The sequence below is a fragment of the Carcharhinus amblyrhynchos genome, chromosome 9 (assembly GCF_965287045.1).
Source record: "Carcharhinus amblyrhynchos chromosome 9, sCarAmb.v2.hapA, whole genome shotgun sequence".
NCBI lineage: Eukaryota > Metazoa > Chordata > Chondrichthyes > Carcharhiniformes > Carcharhinidae > Carcharhinus > Carcharhinus amblyrhynchos.
The window spans coordinates 31,342,873-31,363,028 of record NC_137332.1 but is presented as its reverse complement, the minus strand read 5'-3'; the positions used below and the strand labels follow the sequence as shown (position 1 = coordinate 31,363,028).

At 41.8% G+C, this 20,156-nt stretch overlaps 1 protein-coding gene across 2 annotated transcripts in view; it reads left to right on the top strand.

Moving 5' to 3' along the window:
* The window catches only part of rnf220a (ring finger protein 220a), a 470,498-nt gene that overhangs the window by 372,184 nt on the left and 78,158 nt on the right, over nucleotides 1-20,156 (top strand). For both annotated transcript variants that reach the window (XM_080195392.1, XM_080195391.1), the window contains 2 exons: nucleotides 19,178-19,274; nucleotides 19,887-19,973. In XM_080195392.1, coding sequence (XP_080051518.1) covers nucleotides 19,178-19,274; nucleotides 19,887-19,973 — 184 coding nt within the window. The remainder of the gene's footprint in view (nucleotides 1-19,177; nucleotides 19,275-19,886; nucleotides 19,974-20,156) is intronic.

Genomic DNA, 20,156 nt, shown 5'->3' with positions numbered 1-20,156 from the left:
GACACTGCTCCTCACTGCCCGCCAATCCAGCCATCTTGGTGTCATCAGCAAATTTGCTGATCACACCACCTACTCCCTCTTCCAAATCATTTATATACACTACAAAGAGAAGAGGTCCCAGTACCGAGCCCTGCAGCACACCACTAGTGACAGACCTCCAGCTAGAAAAGGACCCCTCCACTACTACTCTCTGACTCCTCTTTGCAAGCCAGTTCTCTACCCATCTAGATACCTGACCACGTATCCCATGAGCTTTAATCTTCTCTACCAACCTACCATGAGGGACTTTGTGAAATGCCTTACTGAAATCCATGTAGACGACATCAACGGCTCGTCCTTCGTCAACCGTTTTTGTCACCTCTTCAAAAAATTCTACCAGATTCGTAAGGCAAGACTTCCCCTTTACAAAGCCATGCTGCGTATCCTTAATCAGATTGCAACGCTCTAAGTGCTCATACATCCTATCCCTAAGAATCCTCTCCATCAACTTGCCTACCACTGACATTAAACTCACCGGCCTATAGTTACCCGGGTTATCCCTCCTACCCTTTTTAAACAACGGTAAGGGGAAGAGGGTAACCAGAGTTAAGAGTAGGGCTCACTTGGGACCAAGGGGGCAATCTGTGCATGGAGCCAGAGGATATTGTTAGGGTGTTAAACAAGTACTTAACATCTGTTTTCACATGGGAGAAGGGGGATGTAGGTACAGAATTCAGGGGGAGGGGCTTTGAGGTTCTTTAACAGTTTGACATAGTGAGTGAGGAGGTATTGGAAGTTTTGGCGTGCTTGAAAGTGGACAAGTTCCCAGGTCTGGGTGAGTTATATCCCAGTCTGCTGTGGGTGCCAAGAGAAGAAATTACAGGGGCCTTGACCTAAATTTTTAATTCCTCTGTGGCCACAGTGGAGGTGCCAGAGGATTGGAGGACAGTTAATGTGGCTCCTCTTTTCAAGAAGGGTGGTAGAGATAAACCAAAGAAATACAGACCAGTGAATCTCACATTAGTGGTAGGGAAACTATTAGAAAAAATTCTGAAGGGGATAATTAATCTCCACTTGGAAAGACAAGGTTTGTCAGGGATAGTCAGTGTGGCTTTATCAGAGGGAGGTCTCGCCAAACAAATTTGAATTTTTCAAGGAGGTGACTAGGTCTATAGGTGAGAGTCGTGCAGTTGATGTTTTTATGGATTTCAGCAAATCCTTTAACAAAGTCCTACATGGGAGACTGATAAAAAAAAGGTGTAAGTGCATTGGATCTAGGGTAAATTGGCATGATCAATCCAAAACTGGCTTAGTGGTCAGAGAGAGGATGTTGGTAGAAGGATTTTGTGCAACTGAAGGTTGGTGTCCAGTGGTGTACTGCTGAGATTAGTGCTGGTGGGGGTGATTCTAAGTGTTTTAGCATCTCTACAGTGCAGAAGGGAACCATTGGACCCATTGAGTCTGCATCGACACTCCAACAGAGCACCTTACCCAGGCCCTATCCTGATAACCCCAAAATTTACCTCATTAATTCCTCTAACCTATCCACCATGGAACACTAATACTAAGGGACAATATACCATGGCCAACTAATCAGCACATCTTTGGGGTTGGTCAAATGGGCGATCAGTGGCAGATGGAGTTTATTGCTGAAAAGTGTGAGCTGATGCACTTTGGAGGAGTAACAAGAAAAGGGAGTACTCAATGAATGGCAAGGCACTAGGAGACTCAGAGGAACAAAGGGATTTGGAAGTGCTTGTCTGCAGATCCATGAAGGCAGCAAGGCACATAAATAGGGTAGTTAAGAAGGCATATGGGACACTTGTCTTTAGTAGTCATGGCATAGGTTATAAGAGCAAGGAGGTTATGTTCAAGTTGTTCAAAATTTTGGTTAGAGCACAGCTGGAGTACTGGGTGTAGCGCTGATCGTCTCACTATATGAAGGATGTCATTGCATTGGAGAGGGCGCAGAGAAAATTCACCAGGATGTTGCCTGGGTTGGAGCATTTGAGCTATGAAGTGAGACTGAATATGCTTGGGTTGTTTTCTTTAGAGCAGAGAAGGTTGAGGGAAGGACTTGATTGAGGCATACAAGAGGCACAAGGAGGGGTGGATAGGAAGCAGCTGGTCCCCTTAGCTGAAGGGTCAATTAAGAGGGGCATACTTTAAGAAGAGGGGCATACTTTAAGGTGAGGGGCAAGAGGTTCGGGGGGATTTGAGGGAAATTATTTTCACCCAGAAGGTGGTGGGAGTCTCGGACTGCCTGACTGGGAGCAGCAGAATCATTATCAACAGCTGTGATCCAAAAAGGAGGCTAGATTTGAATTAGGCGATGAATCCTGAGGCCTGTAGAGTGCCGAATAGCAAGGTGAGTAAAAACTAAACATACTGGAGAAACTCCAAGTCTGGCAGTATTTGTGGAGAGAGAAACAGAGTTAACATTTTGGAACTGAAAAGAAGGTAGAAATGTGAAGGGTTTTATGCTATTGGAAAGGGAGGTGGGGCAGATGGAACAAAATAGAAGGTCAGGTTAGAAGGCGAGGGGATTTAAATAACCAAGGTGTCTTGGAACACAAGACAAAAGAAGGGGAAATGATAGAATTAAAATCTAAAGCTTTGGTCCAGAATAGGAGGTAATAGCAGAATAAAGGAACTCTTCAAGGCTCCTCAGACAGCACCTTCCAAACATAAGAATGTAAGAAATAAGAGCAGGAGTAGGCCAGCTAGCATCTTGAGCCTGCTCCGCCATTCAATAAGATCATGGTTGATCTGATAGTGGTTCAGTTCCACTTACCCGCCTGCTCCCCATAACCCTTAATTCCGTTATTGGTCAGAAGTCTATCAACCTGTGACTTAAACACATTTAACGAGGTAGTCTCCACTGCTTCAATGGGCAGAGAATTCCAAAGATTCACTACCCTCTGGGAGAAGAAGTTCCTCCTCAACTCTGTTCTAAATTGACTCCCTTTATTTTGAGGCTGTGCCCCCTAGTTCTCGTTTCCTTTCTAAGTGGAAATAATCTCTCTGCTTCTACCCTGTCTAGCCCCTTCATTATCTTATATGTCTCTATAAGATCTCCCCTCAGCCTTCTAAACTCCAACGAGTACAGGCCCAATCTACTCAATCTCTCCTCATAAGCTAACCCCCTCATCTCCGGAATCAACCTGGTGAATCTTCTCTGCACTCCCTCCAAAGCCAGTATATCCTTTCGCAAATAAGGGGACCAAAATTGCATGCAGTACTTTAGTTGCGGCCTCACCAGTACCTTGTACAATTGCAGCAAGACCTCCCTGCTTTTATACTCCATCCCCCTCACGATAAAGGCCAACATTCCATTTGCCTTCTTGATCATCTGCTGCATCTGCAAACTGTGTTTTTGTGATTCATGCACAAGGACCCCCAGGTCCCTCTGCACAGTAGCATGTTGTAATTTTTCGCCGTGCAAATAATAGTCCATTTTACTATTATTCCTTCCAAAGTGCCAACATTATACTCCATTTGCCAGATCCTCGCCCACTCACTTAGCCTATCCAAATCTCTGCAGACTTTTCGCGTCCTCCACGCAATTTACCTTCCCACTCATTTCTGTGTCATCTGCAAACTTTGTTACCCTACATTCGGTCCCCTCCTCCAGATCGTCTATGACCACTACCATTTAGAAGGGCCAAGACAGTAGATACCTGGGAACACCATGACCTGGAAGTTCTATTCCAAACCACTTATCATCCAGTCTTGTAAGTATATCGCCGTTGCTTCACTGTCGCTGGGTCAAAATTGCTCTCTAACAGCACTGTGGGTGTACCTGCACCACAGGGACTGCAGGAGTTCAAGAATGCAGCTCACCACCACCTTCTCAAGGGTAATTAAGGATGGACAGTGGCACAATGGTTAGCGCTGCTGCCTCAAAGCGCCATGGACTCAGGTTCAATTTTTTCAGCCTTGGGTGACTGTGGAGTTTGAACATTCTCCCCATATCAGTGTGGGATTCCTCCAGGTGCTCCAGTTTCTCGCCACAGTCCAAAGATGTCTAGGTTAGGAGATTAGTGGGGTAAATATGTGAGGTTACCAGGATAGGCCTTGGGTAAGATGCTCTGTCGGAGAGTCGTGTAGTCTGGATGCGCTAAATGGCCTTCTGCACTGTAGGGATTCTATGACAATGAATGTTGGCCTAACCAATGATGTGCATATCCCGGAAAATCAAATTTAACAGAATAAGGGGGGCGGGGGGGGCGGTGGTGGCACTGTTTAAAAGCAAATTAGTAGAATGTGTTAAAAGCAGGGAAAGGGTCAGCACTGTCTGAAAGTAAAAGCATGAGAACAAGATAAGGCTGGCCTTTGGGTCAAAAAATAAAATCAAAATGGAGGACAAAGTTCATGGCTTGAATTTGTTAACTCAGTGTTAAGTCCAGAAAGCCTAATCAGAACGTGAGGTGCTCTGATTTGAGCTTAAGTTGAGCTTTATTGGATGTGTAGGAAGCCAAGAGCAAACAGGCATTCATTTTTATTTCATTTCAGAGTTCTACTATCTGTAGTATTACATTTTGACACATTCTATTGCTGTGCTAGTTTGTTATTAGAAAGTACCCCCCCCACCCAAAAGAGAGGTTCACAATGTGTCCTTTCCATCTGTCTCAAGCACAGGACCAGTTAACTCATGAGTATTTATACCCTGGTGCTGTGCCCACTAGAGGTAAAAGATCAGTTCTGTGAGGAGTTTTACACTCTATAAGCAGAATCCCCAAGTCAGAAAATCTTTACCTACTGGGAGATTTAAATGCAAGAACGGACATGGCCCTTCTGCCTTGGACATCATGGCCTGGGAAAGATGAACGAGAATGGACAGAGAGTACTTGAGCTTTTTTGCTATCACAACTTTGTGTAAATGGCACCTTCTTTCGAAACAAATCATGCTAATGGTATTTGCTGCTCACGTGGTTAGGGGAAGTGGAGACAGTGCTTGACTCCAAAAGGAAATTGGATGGACGCTTGAGGGAAATAAACTTTCACGACTACAGCGATAGAATGGGGGAATGGGACTGACTAGATTGCACTACAAAGAGCCAGAATGGACTTAATGGGCTGAATGGCCTCTTTTAGAATCATTATGATTTGATGATGAGGGGTGAGCAAAAACAAAATGCTCAACTGGCCAAGAAGAGGGCCCAGAGAAAAGAAATACCAACAAACCAAGATCACTAAGTAGAGTGAAGAACTAAAATGACAAGTGACCAAAAGTTAAGAGCCAAGCTTGCAGAGTGAATGGACTTATTCACAAAACGGTCACCCAAACTGCAATTGATCTTTCCAGTCTAGAGAAGTGTGTGGTGAGCAGTGAATACAGTATGCTATGTTGAAAGAAGTACACTTAAATGGTTGTTTCAGCTGGAAAGATTTTGGGGGTCTTGGATGATGGAAAGGGAGGAGGTATCTGCTGTGCTTGCAGGAGAAGGTGTTTGGGAAGGGTAAGGATTGTTTTGGGTGATTGAGGTGTGAACTAGGATGTCAGAAAACGAACAGTCCCTTTGGAATACTAGAAGGGGAGGGAAGGATGCATTGGGAGGACAACCGTTTCATGAGGCTGGGGAACTGTTTCATGATGGCAATAGCAGAAGGGTAGGAAATGGTCTAGATCAATTATGTGACAGAGGAATCCTTGGTTGAAGAAAAAGGAAGTCCTTTTGAAAGTTTTGGAATAGAAAGTGGCATTGTCAGAACAGCTGTGACGGAGATACTGGCAGAATGTAATAGAATCCCTTCTGGAGCAGGAAGTGTAATCACGGTAGCTGTGTGAGTCAGTGAACCTATGGTGGCATGTAATTATGTCCCTACATTTAAGAAATATATTGCTTGTTTGTATTGTGCATTTATATTTTTCCTTAAGGTAAATTGGACTTACAAAAACACTTATAAATATCTTGTGTAGATACTGCAAAACTGGGAGGTTTTAGCCTGTAGAAATCTGTGAAAGACTAAAAATCTGGTGGTAAATTCCCTTTAAGGAAACCTGTCAAATCTGAGCCATTTGCTCATTGCTAATATTTGACCTTTACTTGACCAGTCCTAGGGAATGTAATTTTAGCAAGGCTTTGCTTCTAGCTCACAGAGGGCAGAAGAGCTGAGAAATGAGAGCTTGTCAAACAAAATTCCCCGTTATCTCCCTTGTTTTACCTAAATGAGGTAGGGCAAGGAGCACAGTGTCTCATTTCAGAACTTATAAAATATTGAAAAAGCTATGTCTAGTGGGAGCAGCCGGGGGGATTGCAGGTACAAGGGCTGTGATCAATTTGTACCGTTTTTCTAATGAAAGCTTCAGAGTTTGTGTCAGCTGTGCTTCACAGCTGGGTCTGTCATGTCAGTTGAAGAACATGTCTGTTTTTCGAACTAGCTTGAAAGGGAGAGAATATTCATTTAACAAAATTTTCAAGGAACTACTTCATGGTGTTCCGTGTTGTTAAAACATATTGGTCTCTTTTGAGCAGTGTAATAAATGTGAAACTAGAATATTTTAATTCTTTTGAATATATTGACTTTGTTTTGGAATCTGTTTGAGGAGCTACAAAAATCAAGCACTGTTGCAAGAAAGGGTTATGTAGCCTTATATGGTTGGTTCCGTTGTTGTCTCTGTCTGCTACGTTTGGCATTTTACATTTGTGACTGCAGTTCACTTTAGTGTGAGCTGTCCCTTTGAGGAGTGACAGAAGTGAGGGAGTTTTACAGAAAATGGGCAGAATTCTCCAATCTTGTCCACGCCTGCCCCACTGTGAGTGAAAACAAGAGAATTTTGGCATTTCAGCCACAACTCCATTCACTTTTAGCGGCACTAGAGAATCCCAGCTGCAAGCAAGGGTGGAGGTTTTTGGCAAACATTTGTCAGGATTTTGGTCACAACTCAGCATGCTTTTTACGTTTGACTGCATAGTTCCAACGGCAACAGCCCTGTGTTGCTTTGTGTAGTTCATTCTGTTTCAAGTAGTGAGCAAAATCTTTCAGTTTGTGATTGGAAGAAAAATGCTTTTGAGCTGGCTCTTCCGAATTTTAATTTAGTTTGGAACTGAATTCACAGACTTCTTTTCTCTTCATTTTTATTTAAGGCATTAACTGCCTTCTAGAGACCTAGTTCCACCAGCTGCTGTTAAAATTCTTCAGCAAAGTGGTCATTCTTCAGATGAGAAGCTGAACAGATTTTGACTAAAAGCAGCATGGGAGGAAGTAAGCGAGATGGTGTGATGTAGCATGTTTTTCAGTTACAAACTGGTTCTTTTCCGCTCCATCATTTCCTTTTTGAATATTTTAATAAAAATGTAGTTTTGAGACCATCAAGATGCTTGATAAATGTCAATGCCTTATGACAGAAGTGAAATCTCAAATTTTTGCCCTCATTTACAAAGACTTGTCAAAAAAGCTGTTTTTATTTGGTGTATCATGCACTTCAGAAAAAATAAATAAATCTATTAACCTAAAAATCGAATTGGTTCAGCCTAAACCTGGACTATCATCTTTAAATGATTCACTGCAGTTTAAGGAAAGTGACTTTGAACAGTAACTAACTGAGCTGTTCACAGATATCAGACTATTGACATGCTGCAGATGAAACTGTAGTAACTGTGGAATGAGCAAGGAGATAAGAAAGTAATGATGGCATCAGAAAATGTTTGAAACTGTGCTTTCATACCTGCTTTGTAATGTGACTTCAAAGCTGAGGGGAGGGGGTGGTTGTTCTGCCTGAGCAAGTCCCCACTCGCTGGAAACCAGTGACTGAGGAAATCTTCGGTTGTTATTTCGGCCTGAGCAGATGGGACTAAGTAGATTAGGTAGCGATAGGTCAGAGGCGGCCAGTTGTTCCCTTCTGTTCAGTTCCATTTAGGGATTTCGGGTCGATTGGCATCATGTGTCATTCCTCTAGTGATATCGCTCAGGTATTGATCCAGTCTAGACAAGAGCTGGAGGCATCGCAGGGAACGCGTGCTGCACCATGCATAATGTGATTGAAAGGCAGTTAAAATGGCACTGACCTTTTCAGGGAGGATTAGATTGCCTGCCAAGTCTGTTTAAAGCAAGTGATAACGCGAGGTAAGGAAAACTGTCCGGACAACTTCAGAGAGAGAGAGAGAGAGAGGTTGGGCAAGAATGTTGTACAGACCTCTGCTGGGCTTTTTGAAATAGCGCTACTCTGTTGTGCAGATTTGAAGATGATTGAAGTTTCTAAAGAAATTGCTTCACATTTCAGATGTTCAGAATAAAATGGAAAAACTTGCTGAAGCCCCACAAAATAGAGCAGTGACTTAGAGTTTACAAGCTGAATATTAACTCCTGAATACAGAATATCAATTATTTTAACTGTCTAGGTTTGAGGAGATCTACGTTTTATTAACATTTCAATTTTAAAATTGAAACATAGACTGAACATAATTTTAGCTTTGCTTCGTTTGGTTATTTCACTGTGTGTGGTTAATATTGAAAGTGTAGAATACATAAATAATGTCAAGTGGTTTCTGTGTGTTTTCTATGTAACACCATAATCTATTGGAATTGTTTAGAAGCCTCTGGTTGAAGGTCTTAGGATTTGAGTTTCCCAAGATGCAGGTTTGTTGGTGTGGAGGTATGATGGAGGGAGAGGGGGAGCTTTTGGTGTTGTAACCTTCATGGAAAGATTTCTTATCATTTTCATTTCTAATGAAATTGTAAATTAAAATACCTTTCTGATTTTTTTCAAATAGCATACGTGGAGAATTTCCATGATTCATTTACAATGTTGTAACAAATAACCGGCAGACTCAGTCTCCCATGTTGAGCCTGGATTGGTTCTTGCTTACACTGCTGGATGAGATAACCAGGCTGTGTAGATTGAGTGGGGCACACATGTATCATTGCAAAGTCCAGGTCCTTTTAAAGTAGGTATAAAGTTCTAAAATTCAAATCTTGACAGTGTCACGCCATCTTTTGTTGTTTGGATTTTGGTGGGTGATTTTGAAGCATGGAAGTCAGAATGAGCTAATGTGGAGCCAGTACTGAATTGTTCAGTGAAACATTGAGTGTACAAAGGGCAAGAGAAACTTGGAATCTTTTCAGATATACATTAGAGGCCCCAGATATCTGTGAAAGGGAAAGATAGAGAGACTAAAGGTAAAATACCCAATGTCATATATGAAACAAAATATTTGAAAAGTATGAGCGATGTTAGGAGATTATACTTCGACTTAATTTACTATAAACTATCATTTTTAATATGCTATTCTTTCTATTACATTGTGACTTTATGAGAACAGTTTAAATGGACTGTTTATATTAAATATTTACAGTAGAACAGTTTAGCTCACTCCATTTGGCAGAAGTCAAAAATTTTTAAGTTTATTTATTAGTGTCACAAGTAGGCTTACATTAATACTGCAATGAAGTTACTGTGAAAATCCTCTAGTCGCCGTACTCCGGCGCCTGTTTGGATGCACTGAGGGAGAATTTAGCATGGCCAAGGTACGTAACCAGCAAGTCTTTCGGATTGAGGGAAGAAACCAGAACACCCGAAGGAAACCCTGGCAGACATAGGGAAAACTCAAGCTGGGAATCAAACCCGGGTCTCTGGAACTGAGGGGCTGCAATGCTAACCACTGTGCCACCGTGGACTTATTCCAGGATACCATTTCCACTGCAGTCCTGAGAGAGTAATGCATGATCTTTGATGGGAATGGAGTTTTTTTTTAAATGCAACATGGATGTTTGACGTCCTAAGACTATTCAAAGAAAATCAAGCTTTTTTTTGGGTACACTAACTTTTTTCCCCTCATTGCTCTTTGTGGGAATCTTGTTCTGCAGTATTTTGCATTTATTCCCTTAACAGTCTGGGTAATCTCCTTGTGCATTAAGTGCTTTGAGTTGAAAGATGTGAAAAGATGCCTTATACATGCAAGGCTGTGAACTTGGAGGTTCAGCGAGTAAAACATTGAACTTTCAATTGCATCGGGTAGGAGCGTAGGAATAGGAATAGGCTGTTTTGCACCTGGAGCTTGTTCTGCCATTTAGTTGGATCGCAGCCAATCTTTATTGTAGCTCCATCTATCCCTTGGTTTCTTTAATACACTTGCCTGTAAGGCTTCTGTGTCTAACAAGTTTGGGTAATCTGAATCCAGTTCCATGAAGGGTGGGCTTATTTAATTCTGCTTTAATGTGTAATGTCACTGACAGGCTTAAGACCAATGTGGAAAATAGAAGGGTCAGCAAATAGGTAACTGGTTCTGAGCGGATTCTGATATTGGGGCCCCCTTACATCTTTGGGGCAGAGTGGATGATCATTTAGTCTGCTTCTGGGAAGTGCTCCATGGTGAATTACATGCTTAAGATCAAAAGAGTTCCAATCTGAAGTACAACGCCCCTTGCCTCATTGAACACAAAACTGTTAACCGCATGCCTCCAAACTCGGTATGACTGATACTCCTCAGTGGATAAAACGTAAATTGATTGATTGAAGCCTATATCTAGATCAACAACAAGAACTTAAATTTATCCACCGCCTTTAATGTAATAAGACATCCCAAGAGGCTTCACAGGAGCGTAATAAAAACGAAATACGACACTGAGCTACATGAGGAGGTATTAAATCAGATGATTAAAAGCTTGGTCAAAGAGCTAGATTTTTAAGTGGTAGTGTCTTAAGGGAGGAAAGCAAGGTAGCGAAGCAGAAAGGTTTAGAGAGGGTATTCCAGAGTTTGGAACTTACGAAACTTGTGCATGGCATTGAAATCGGAGGTGCACTAGAGGCCAGATTTAGAAGAGTGCAGGTGAATTGTGGAGCTAGACAGGGTTACAGAAATAGGGAGGGGTGAGACCATGGAGGGACTTGAAAACAAGGATGAGGATCTTAACATCATGGTGTTGCTTGACCAGGAACCAGTGAAGCTCAGTGAACATGGGTGTTTGGAGAAAGAAATCCAACCATACATCATCATGTTAAGGCCAGAATTTTAGACTCAGCCCCGTCGCCAGTAGGTTTTTAAACAGGAAGAATGAAATTGCAGGGATTGGATTCCCTCCAAATTCTCGGCCACTCTGATCTTGCAGCAATTATATGCAAGGCCTTGAACGGGAAGCCCATCCTTGCCCCAATTAGAGTTAGCAAGTGTGAGGTTATCCACTTTGGCAGAAATAATAGTAGGAGGGATTATTATTTAAAAGGCAAAAATCTGCAGCATGCTACGGTGCAGAGGGACCTGGGGGTCCTTGTGCACGAGTCGCAAAAACCCAGTCTGCAGGTGCAGCAGGTGATCAAGAAGGCGAATGGAATGTTCGCCTTTATAGCGAGGGGGATAGAATATAAAAGTAGGAAGGTCTTGCTGCAACTGTACAGGGTACTGGTGAGGCCACAGCTGGAGTACTGTCTGCAGTTTTGGTTGCCGTACTTGCGCAAGGATATATTGGCCTTGGAGGGAGTGCAGAGGAGGCTCACTAGGCTGATACCTCATTGAACACAAAACTGTTAAACGCAGTTTAACAGGGGGGGTTGGACTGTGAAGAGAGGCTAAATAGACTAGGTCTGTACTCGTTGGAGTTTAGAAGGATGAGGGGGGATCTTATAGAGACGTATAAGATAATGAAGGGGATGAATAGGGTAGAGGTAGAGAGATTCTTCCTGCTTAGAAAGGATAGCAGGACTAGAGGGCACAGCCTCAAGATTGGGGGGATTGCAGTTTAGATCAGAGTTGAGGAGGAACTTCTTCACTCAAAGGAGTCTCTGGAATTCTTTGCCTGTTGAAGTGGTGGAAGCTACCTCGCTAAATATATTTAAGTCACGGGTGGATAGGTTTTTGATGGACAAGGGAATTAAGGGTTATGGGGAGAAAGCAGGAAAGTGGAACTGATCCACTTCAGATCAGCCATGATCTTAGTGAATGGCGGGGCAGGCTTGAAGGGCTAGATGGCCTACTCCTGCTCCTATTTCTTATGTTCTTAATTGAGTAGCACAGCCTCAACTTTAAGGCTGGTGAATGTATCAAAGTTTTATGGAGGGAAATTTTTATATTTTATATTTTATATTTCTTATGTTCTTATGAAAGTTGAAAATAAGCAAGTTAGATCCCGGGCTGCAAGTTAGATCCCGGGCTGTAAGTTGGCAGCACACCTCCATCAGCAGCTCCCTTATGGTCTGGTGACTTTGAAACACCTCACTCTGGGCCTGTTCCCTGAGACTCTGATTGCCCCCTTCCTGTCCCACTAGGCCTTCCCTAACCCTTATACTTAACTGGGTCAACAGTTCCTAGGAACTGGTCTCAGGTAGCTCAGTGCGGTTCCTCTTCCGACCACTGCAGTGTAGTTACTGCAGGGGCTAGAGAGCTGCCACACAATTAGGTTGGCCGGCAGCTCTCCAAGGCTGGACTTACTCCAAATGAGGAGTGGAAGTTGCGCTAAGTTGTGCTGACTGCTAATCAACGCTTGTTGGAGCATAAATTTGCTGCAGGATAGCCAGAGTTAGCAAGGGCATGTTCCTGCCAACAATTCAGACTGTGCCATCCTAAAAATTCAGGCCTTAAGTCTAAGTTTAGTTATAGCACTTTAACATAAAAATTAATTTGTACAAATATACAGATACTTGATTGACAATTTTGCCTCCTTCCCTAAACATTACTTGAATAATACTTTATTTAGGCTTATTTCCATTTGTTATCATGGATTCCACATTTTAGTTGCACTAATTTTCACTGAGGGTGGTGAGTGACTGAAATTGGCTGCCATCGGTGGTGGTAGAGACGAACTCACTGGGGTTTTTTAAGAGACTTCTGGATGAGTACATGGGATTTAATGGGATTGAGAGTTATAGATAGGCCTGGTAGGTATGGATATGATCAGCGCAACTTGTGGGCCAAAGGGCCTGTTTTATGTTCTATGGAAACTACAGCTGATATTTTGCATGATTTTCCAGCATTGGTCCATTGTCTAGATGATCCTATCCTGGAGGTGCCCTCCCAAGATATGTTGGGGGAGCCCTCAGAGGTTCTCATGCACTGACTACATGGAACTGCCCTGGACTTTTGGACTTCGATAAGCAATTACCCGCTACATGTGGAACCCTCCAGAACTCTGAGTTGGATGGTTTTGAGTTATGTAGCAGAATAATAACAGGTGAATAATAAGTTCTGACTCTCCATTCACCTGAAGAAGAGGGAAACCCCTCGAAAGCTAGTGAATTTACTATCAAATAAATCGGTTGGACTAAAACCTGGTGTTGTCAGACTTTTTACTGTGTTTACCCCAGTCCAACACTGGCATATCCACAGCAGAATAATAAAGCAGAAAAAGTTAGAAGGATCTATAACTGGTTTTAACTCCTGGGTAATTATACTACTGAAGACCAACTCCTCACTGGAACCTCCAACTCCTGCCCCGACTACTAATCCTCTCTGCCAACTACCTCCTGATCCCTGACAATCCCTCCCAGCCAACTGCACTCTTGATCCCTTGACTGCCCCTGACCCACCTTATCCCCTTACCCACTTGCCTGCCACCCTATCCCCTTGCCCACTTAACTTACACACTTAACATGTCTTCATAGCTTGTTAAAGTGACTTTAGGCATTTAAACTTACTGGAATATGGCAACTAACCCTGTTAAAATGGGGTGTGTCCCCAGACACACTTAGGCAACAAATGAAGTACTCCTGAACACATGTACACTCACGTTTCTAAGGAAGCCTGGTTTGAAACTCCGCTACCAGGCAAATAAATCTGGTTCAATGTGAAATGTAAGAGAGCATGCCAAGAGTAGGACCAAATATACTTAAAAATGAGGTGCCTACTTGGTGAAGCTTTAGCATAAGTTGATGTGGATACCAGAGATCAGAAACAGCATACCGTTTGCAGAGCTAAGCTATCCCACAATCAACAAATCAAAGCTCTATCATCCCATCATATCAGTCATGAATGGTGGTGGACAATTAAACAGCTATCTGAAGGAGGACGCTGATTCGACCCATTGTTATTGTTCCAAGTAAAATTGTTCACATTTTTAAATGATGTGACAGCTACTTTTTCAGTATATTTGAGCTGTAATTAATAAATCTGTGTTTAAGCACTGATAAAATAGCCCTTCAGAATGCATTGGAATAGCTTATGAAGTGCAGTTTCTCTCAGACATCTTGGAACCATGAATATTATATGTAGAATGGATTGAGTTGGGTTTGAATAAAAATAATTATAATTTTACCTGATTCCCTTGCCTTGTTTTGTGACCATGACAGGCAATAAGAAATAGGAGCAGGAGTAGGCCATCTAGCCCCTCAAGCCTGCCCCACCATTCAATAAGATCATGGCGGATCTGAAGTGGCTCAGTTCCACTTACCTGCTTTCTCCCCATAACCCTTAATCCCCTTGCCTACCAAAAACCTATCTACCCGCATCTTAAATATATTTAGCAAGGTAGCCTCCACCATTTCAATGGGCAGAGCATTACAGAGATTCACCACCCTTTGAGTGAAGAAGTTCCTCCTCAACTCCGTTCTAAACTGCCCCCCCCCCCCCCCCCCCTTATCTTGAGGCTGTGCCCTCTAGTCCTGCTGTCCTTTCTGAGGGGGAAGAATTTCTCTACTTCTACCCTATCCATCCCCTTCATCATCTTATATGTCTCTATAAGATCTCCCCTCATCCTTCTAAACTCCTATCATGAGCATCTGAAATCACAATTTCTGTGCCACTGACATTCATCCTTGCTGTGAAAATTATTTCAGAGCCAATGAATCTAGAAATGGTCTTTTGTGTTGCCCAGATCGATAGCATTGCTATTGACAGCTGGCAGTTCTGAAGGACATAACTGCTGGATTGAGCCTGCAGCAGGTGGGGAGAGAACCAACAAGAGGGAATACTCTACTCTACCCCATCCTCCCTAGTCAGCCTGTCACAGATGCATCTGTCCACAACGGTATTGGTAAGAGTGACCACCAACTCAAGTTGCTTGAGAGATGAAGTCTTGTCTTCACACAAAGTACCTTTCATCACAATTGTCTGTGATGTTAAATGGGATAGATTCAGAAAAGATCTAGCAGCTGAATGCAGAGCTGAAATGAAATGCTGTGGGCCGACGGCAACAGCAAAATTGTGTTCAACCCAAAACTGTACCCTAGTGATCCTTTAGGATCGAGCCAGGTGACCAACTTTGGTTCGATGAGGAATGTAGGAGAGTATGTCAGGAACAGGACAGGCATATCTAATAATAATGTGCAAACCTGGTGGAGCTACAGCACAGGACAATGTGGATGAAAAAGAATTGAAGCAGGATGACAGAGAGATAATAGACGGAGCTAAGTGATCCCAGAATCAACAGATCAGATAAAACCTTTAAAATCCTGTCACATCATTTCACCTAAATCCCCTCTTGTGATAGAGAGCCAGTGCATCAGTGCAAACGACAAGGTGGAAATATTTGCAACCGTCTTCAGCCAGATGTGGCAGCATGAATACGAAGTTGACTGAGTGACAGAAAACAAAGAATAGTGATGAATGTATTTCTTAGACAGGAGGTAGGTATATTGTGGAGTTCTGAGGGATTGGTATCAATTGGTATCAATATTGGTATCAATATATTAATGGCCTAGAATTAGATATTCAGAGTGCAATTTCAAAATTTATGGATGACACAAAACTGGAAAGTATTATGAGCTGTGAAGAGGATAATGATGGACTTTCAAGGACCTGGGGTTCTTTTCCTGAGAGCACAGAAGGTTAGGAGAAGATGTGATAGAGGTGCTCAAAATCATGAGCAGTCTGGACAAAGTAGTTAGGGAAAAATTGTTCAGCTGATGGAAGGATTAAGAATGACAGGAAACTGACTTAAGGTGAAAAGCAGAAGGACCAAAGGAGACTTGAGGAAAAACTTTTATGCAGCGAGTGGTAAGCATTGGAATGCACTGCCTGTAAGTGTAGTGGAGGCAGATATAATCATGATTATCAAAAACATATTGGATAATTTTCTGAAGAGAATAATTTTGCAGGCTACAGTCAGAGAGGAGAAGTGGGACTAATTGAGTACTAACTCTTGCAGAGAGCAGGCATGGACATGATAGGCTAAATGGCTGCCTTCTGTGCTGTAACCATTCGTATGATCCATTTTGGCCTCCTCCTGATTCCCCTATTACCACCAATGTCAATTTTCAACCAACTCAATTCACTCCATGTGATATCATGAAACAGTTGAAAGTACAGGTTACAGCAAGTACTATGGCGTGATGATATCGTGGCTGCAGTATTAAAGACTTGTGTTCCATAACAAACCATGAACCTAACTAAGCTGTTTCCAAAACAACTTCAAGACTGACATCAATCTAATAATGTGGAAAATTGTCTAGGTCCACAAAAAACCGGACAATTTAGACACAATTATCAGCAAAATGATAGAGAGTGTCGTTGATAAAGTTATCATGCAACAGTTACTCTGGAGTAACCTGTTCTCCAGTGTTCACTTTGGGTTCTGTGAGGGCCTCTCGGCTCCAGATCTCATTCTAGTTTTGTTGTAAACGTGGAGCAAAGAGCTAAGTTCTGAAGGTGAGATGAGGGTGAATGCCCTTCACATCAAAGCAGTGTTCAACTTGAGGAACACTAGCAAAATTTGAAGTCAGTGGGAGAGGTGGGTTGGGGGATAGAGAGGGAAAGAAAGGATCCTAACACAAAGGAATTGACCAGAAACTTAATTGGATCAGTTAGGTACCATCCACGACAAAGCAGCTCGCTTAATTGGCACACCCATCCACTGCCTTAAATATCCATTCCATCCACCATTGATGCACAGTAGCAAGCTATGTATAGCCTACAAGGTGTGCTGTAGCAATTTGCCAAGGCTCCTTCAACAGCATATTCCAAACTTGTGACCTTTACCACCTAAAGAGAACAAATTCAGCAGTCACATGGGAATACCACCACCTGCAGGTTCCCATCCAAGTCTTGCACCATCCTGACTTGAAACATTGTCATCCCTTCAATGTTGCAAGATAAAATCATAGAACTCCCTCCTCTACAGCACTGTGGATGTACCTACACCACATGGTCTGCAGCAGTTCCAGAAGGCAGTTTATCACCTTCCTTGTAGCATTTATGGATGGACAGTAAATGCTGGCCTCACCTGTGTTGCTTCCATTCCATGAATGAATAAAATAAACTTCAGTGGCTTTCGTTGTTCTTGCACTGTTCCACGAGTAAATAGATTTTTGAAATAAGAACAGAAAATGCTGGAGATGTTCAACGCATCAGTTGGACTTGTGAAGAGAAACAGAATTAATGTTTCAAGTTGATGATCTTTCATCAGAACTGTTCAGTCCAGTGAAATGATTACTATAGTGTAATACTCTTACTAACAGCCTTCAGGAATTATCAGCACAGCCTGAAGTTTGAATAATGGATGCTCAGGCAACTATTGTCATTAAGTAATTTCAAGAAGTGTTGAAATTCGGTCATTATAGTTATTTCTTTCCAGCCAAAATATCATTGACTATGATTCTTTTGAATTCGTCTTAAGTTTTATATTATATATCCTCAGCCTGAATGGTCTTGCCTAAACTTTCTCGTAATATTGTGTCTTTCAGGCATCCTTGTATTCTAGCTTGAAAGTAAATGGCATCTTGTAGATCTTGCTAAACACACAGCTTGCATGCATATAAATACACACACTTTATGGGCCTTTTGAGCAGCATCTGATGGGGGCTAACTGTATTTGACACACGCAACTTCTTACCTCCACACCAGATAATTGCATTGTCAACTATTCAGCAAAGTGGCAGGTGACATCTGAGGCGATTGACTAGCTGAGTTGTTCGTGTTGGACTGTCAGCTGTTCAATCAATAGAGTTTACAGAAGACACCCTGATTGCATCTGTAACTAATTTAACTTTGAAACCCCTAGCTCCCCTTTGCACAAAGTTGCAATTCTATTCAGGATGTGCACTGAGTGGCAGGTGGAAAAATCAATGACAGCTTTCTGCGGTCGTGCAATCGTGGGTTTTTGCTCTGCATGGTTAACTAGCCGTCTTGACTTCAAATCAATGAACTGATCAATTGATTAAATTAACAGTGATTTTCTTTTGGGTTAGCAGTCAGGGCCTTATATTATTAGTTGTGTTGTCTTTTGGGGTAACTTGCATTTATAAAATTTAAGGATTATTAACAACTCAGCACTCGGAAATTCTACTTTCTCCTCTCTTTCAACACTTAATGTTAATTAGTTGGGCAGAAGCCTTGGCCTACTGGGATTCGGGATATATTTGATGGGACTGGATTGGGTTACCGCGGCATAGGCCTTTTGCTTCCTCTCTCAGCAGTTCAGAAGCTGGTTAAGTAGTCCTGATAGGTAGAACGTGATTGATGGGGAAGTTTGTCTCCGGTAGTGTCAGGGACTTATAGAGGTGTCAGTCAAGATCGGCGCCTGAATTACTTGTCACATTCTGTGAAAGAATGTCGAAGAAACAAGGAACTGCTGCATTACTTTGTTTTTTTTCACTAAATGACCCGTGTCTTAGCTGTTTGCTATTTGTGGTGGTTGAAGGTTAAAAAGACAGGTTTAAATAGACTGCATTTAAAAAGCCAGAAATTAAATCTGCAAGAATTTTATTCAATTGGGCATCTAAACAAAATGAAGAAATTGTTTTTTTTTGTTGTTTTAGAGAGTTTGACATGGCATGTCCTTTCTGGCTGAGATGGATGGTCTGTAATTTGGAATTCAGGAGGTGCATATGTACAAATACTGAGCCTACGCATATCCATACCTATCCTGATCTTCTGCAAAAACTTCCAAAGCAAATTGAAGTTTAAAATTAAACTCTGGTTTGTTTCCACGTAAATAATGCAGAATTTCAGGTTAGCAATGTATGAATGAAATTCATGAGAAGCAGTGGCTTCAGACCCAGATCAATTTTAAAGCTATGTAGTCTTGCCAGTAAAAACAAGCAGACAAGTTCCACTGCTGAATTAATATCACAACAGCATGGCCAGCATCTGCTGCTGCTGTTTCATTTTCATCTAACCTTCCCTCAAAGCAGTTCTTACCTCGAGCCCGGTTCAAACTTAACTAGGCCACTTATCCTGGTTACATGCTTTAAAAAGTCTTAAGAAAATAATGTGAGTAGAACGAAAAAGGTTTCTGTTTCTCTTTTTTTTAAACTGTGAAGGATAATGCAGTTCAAGATGGGAACTAAAGGATTTTTAATTAAATGCTTTTTTTCCCCTTTTCGACATAGGATCCGGCTTTGTCACCTGCAGCAGTAAAGAAAATCATGACAGTGATGCAGATCTTGATGTGGATGGAGATGACACCCTGGAATATGGAAAACCACAGCATCCTTTTTGATTAATAATAGCATGATTTGATCCTTTTGTTCTGTCAGATAATCATGGACTTGCAATGATTTCAAATGGTCAGTTTTTTGCTCATTACTTTCTGAAGAATCCCTCACCTACTTTTTGGGAAAAACATATATTCATGTCTAAATCAGATACTAATATTTCTGCTAATAGCTAATAAAATGTAGATTATGCTATATCTACATAGCATCACAATACCTAATGTTGGGTAGAGAGCCTCAGGTGCTCCTGCTTGAGTACCAGCTCAAAAGGGCATGGTGACCAATTTGGGGGACTGAAAATGTTGATGGTGATGTAAATGCCAACATATTCCAGTAAATTATCTGTTATAGCTGAAATTGAAATGACAGATCTGAAAATAATTTCTTGTTAAACTGAATTGTTGCTTTTCCAAGTCGCCATCAATCTTATCTTTGCTACTGTAGCCATGACTGCAGTATTTGTGTTATGATCATAACTCAGAAAGCATTGACATAAAATGTACTTCCCAGCCATAGGATCAAATAAATACCAGTTTACCAAGGCTAATCTTAGTTCATCTGATTTTCTTTCGTAGCTTGGTTATTTCCTTAACTCTGCTAACAGGTATACAGAGGCAGACATTATACCTTGCACTGGAGAAGAACCAGGGGAGGCCAAAGAGAGGGAGGCACTCCGGGGTGCTGTGCTAAAGCAAGTAGAAACTTACTACACGTGTTTGTTTACAGTAGAAATCTGATCATGTAACACGCTTGCAGGCCTGTATTAGTGATTTTTGATTTGAAAATGCTAATTTCCCCCCTTTCTGTTTAATTTTAAAAAATATTCTGAATTTTTTATGTTGGAAAGTGTAGCTAGTCAAAATATTTAATTTTT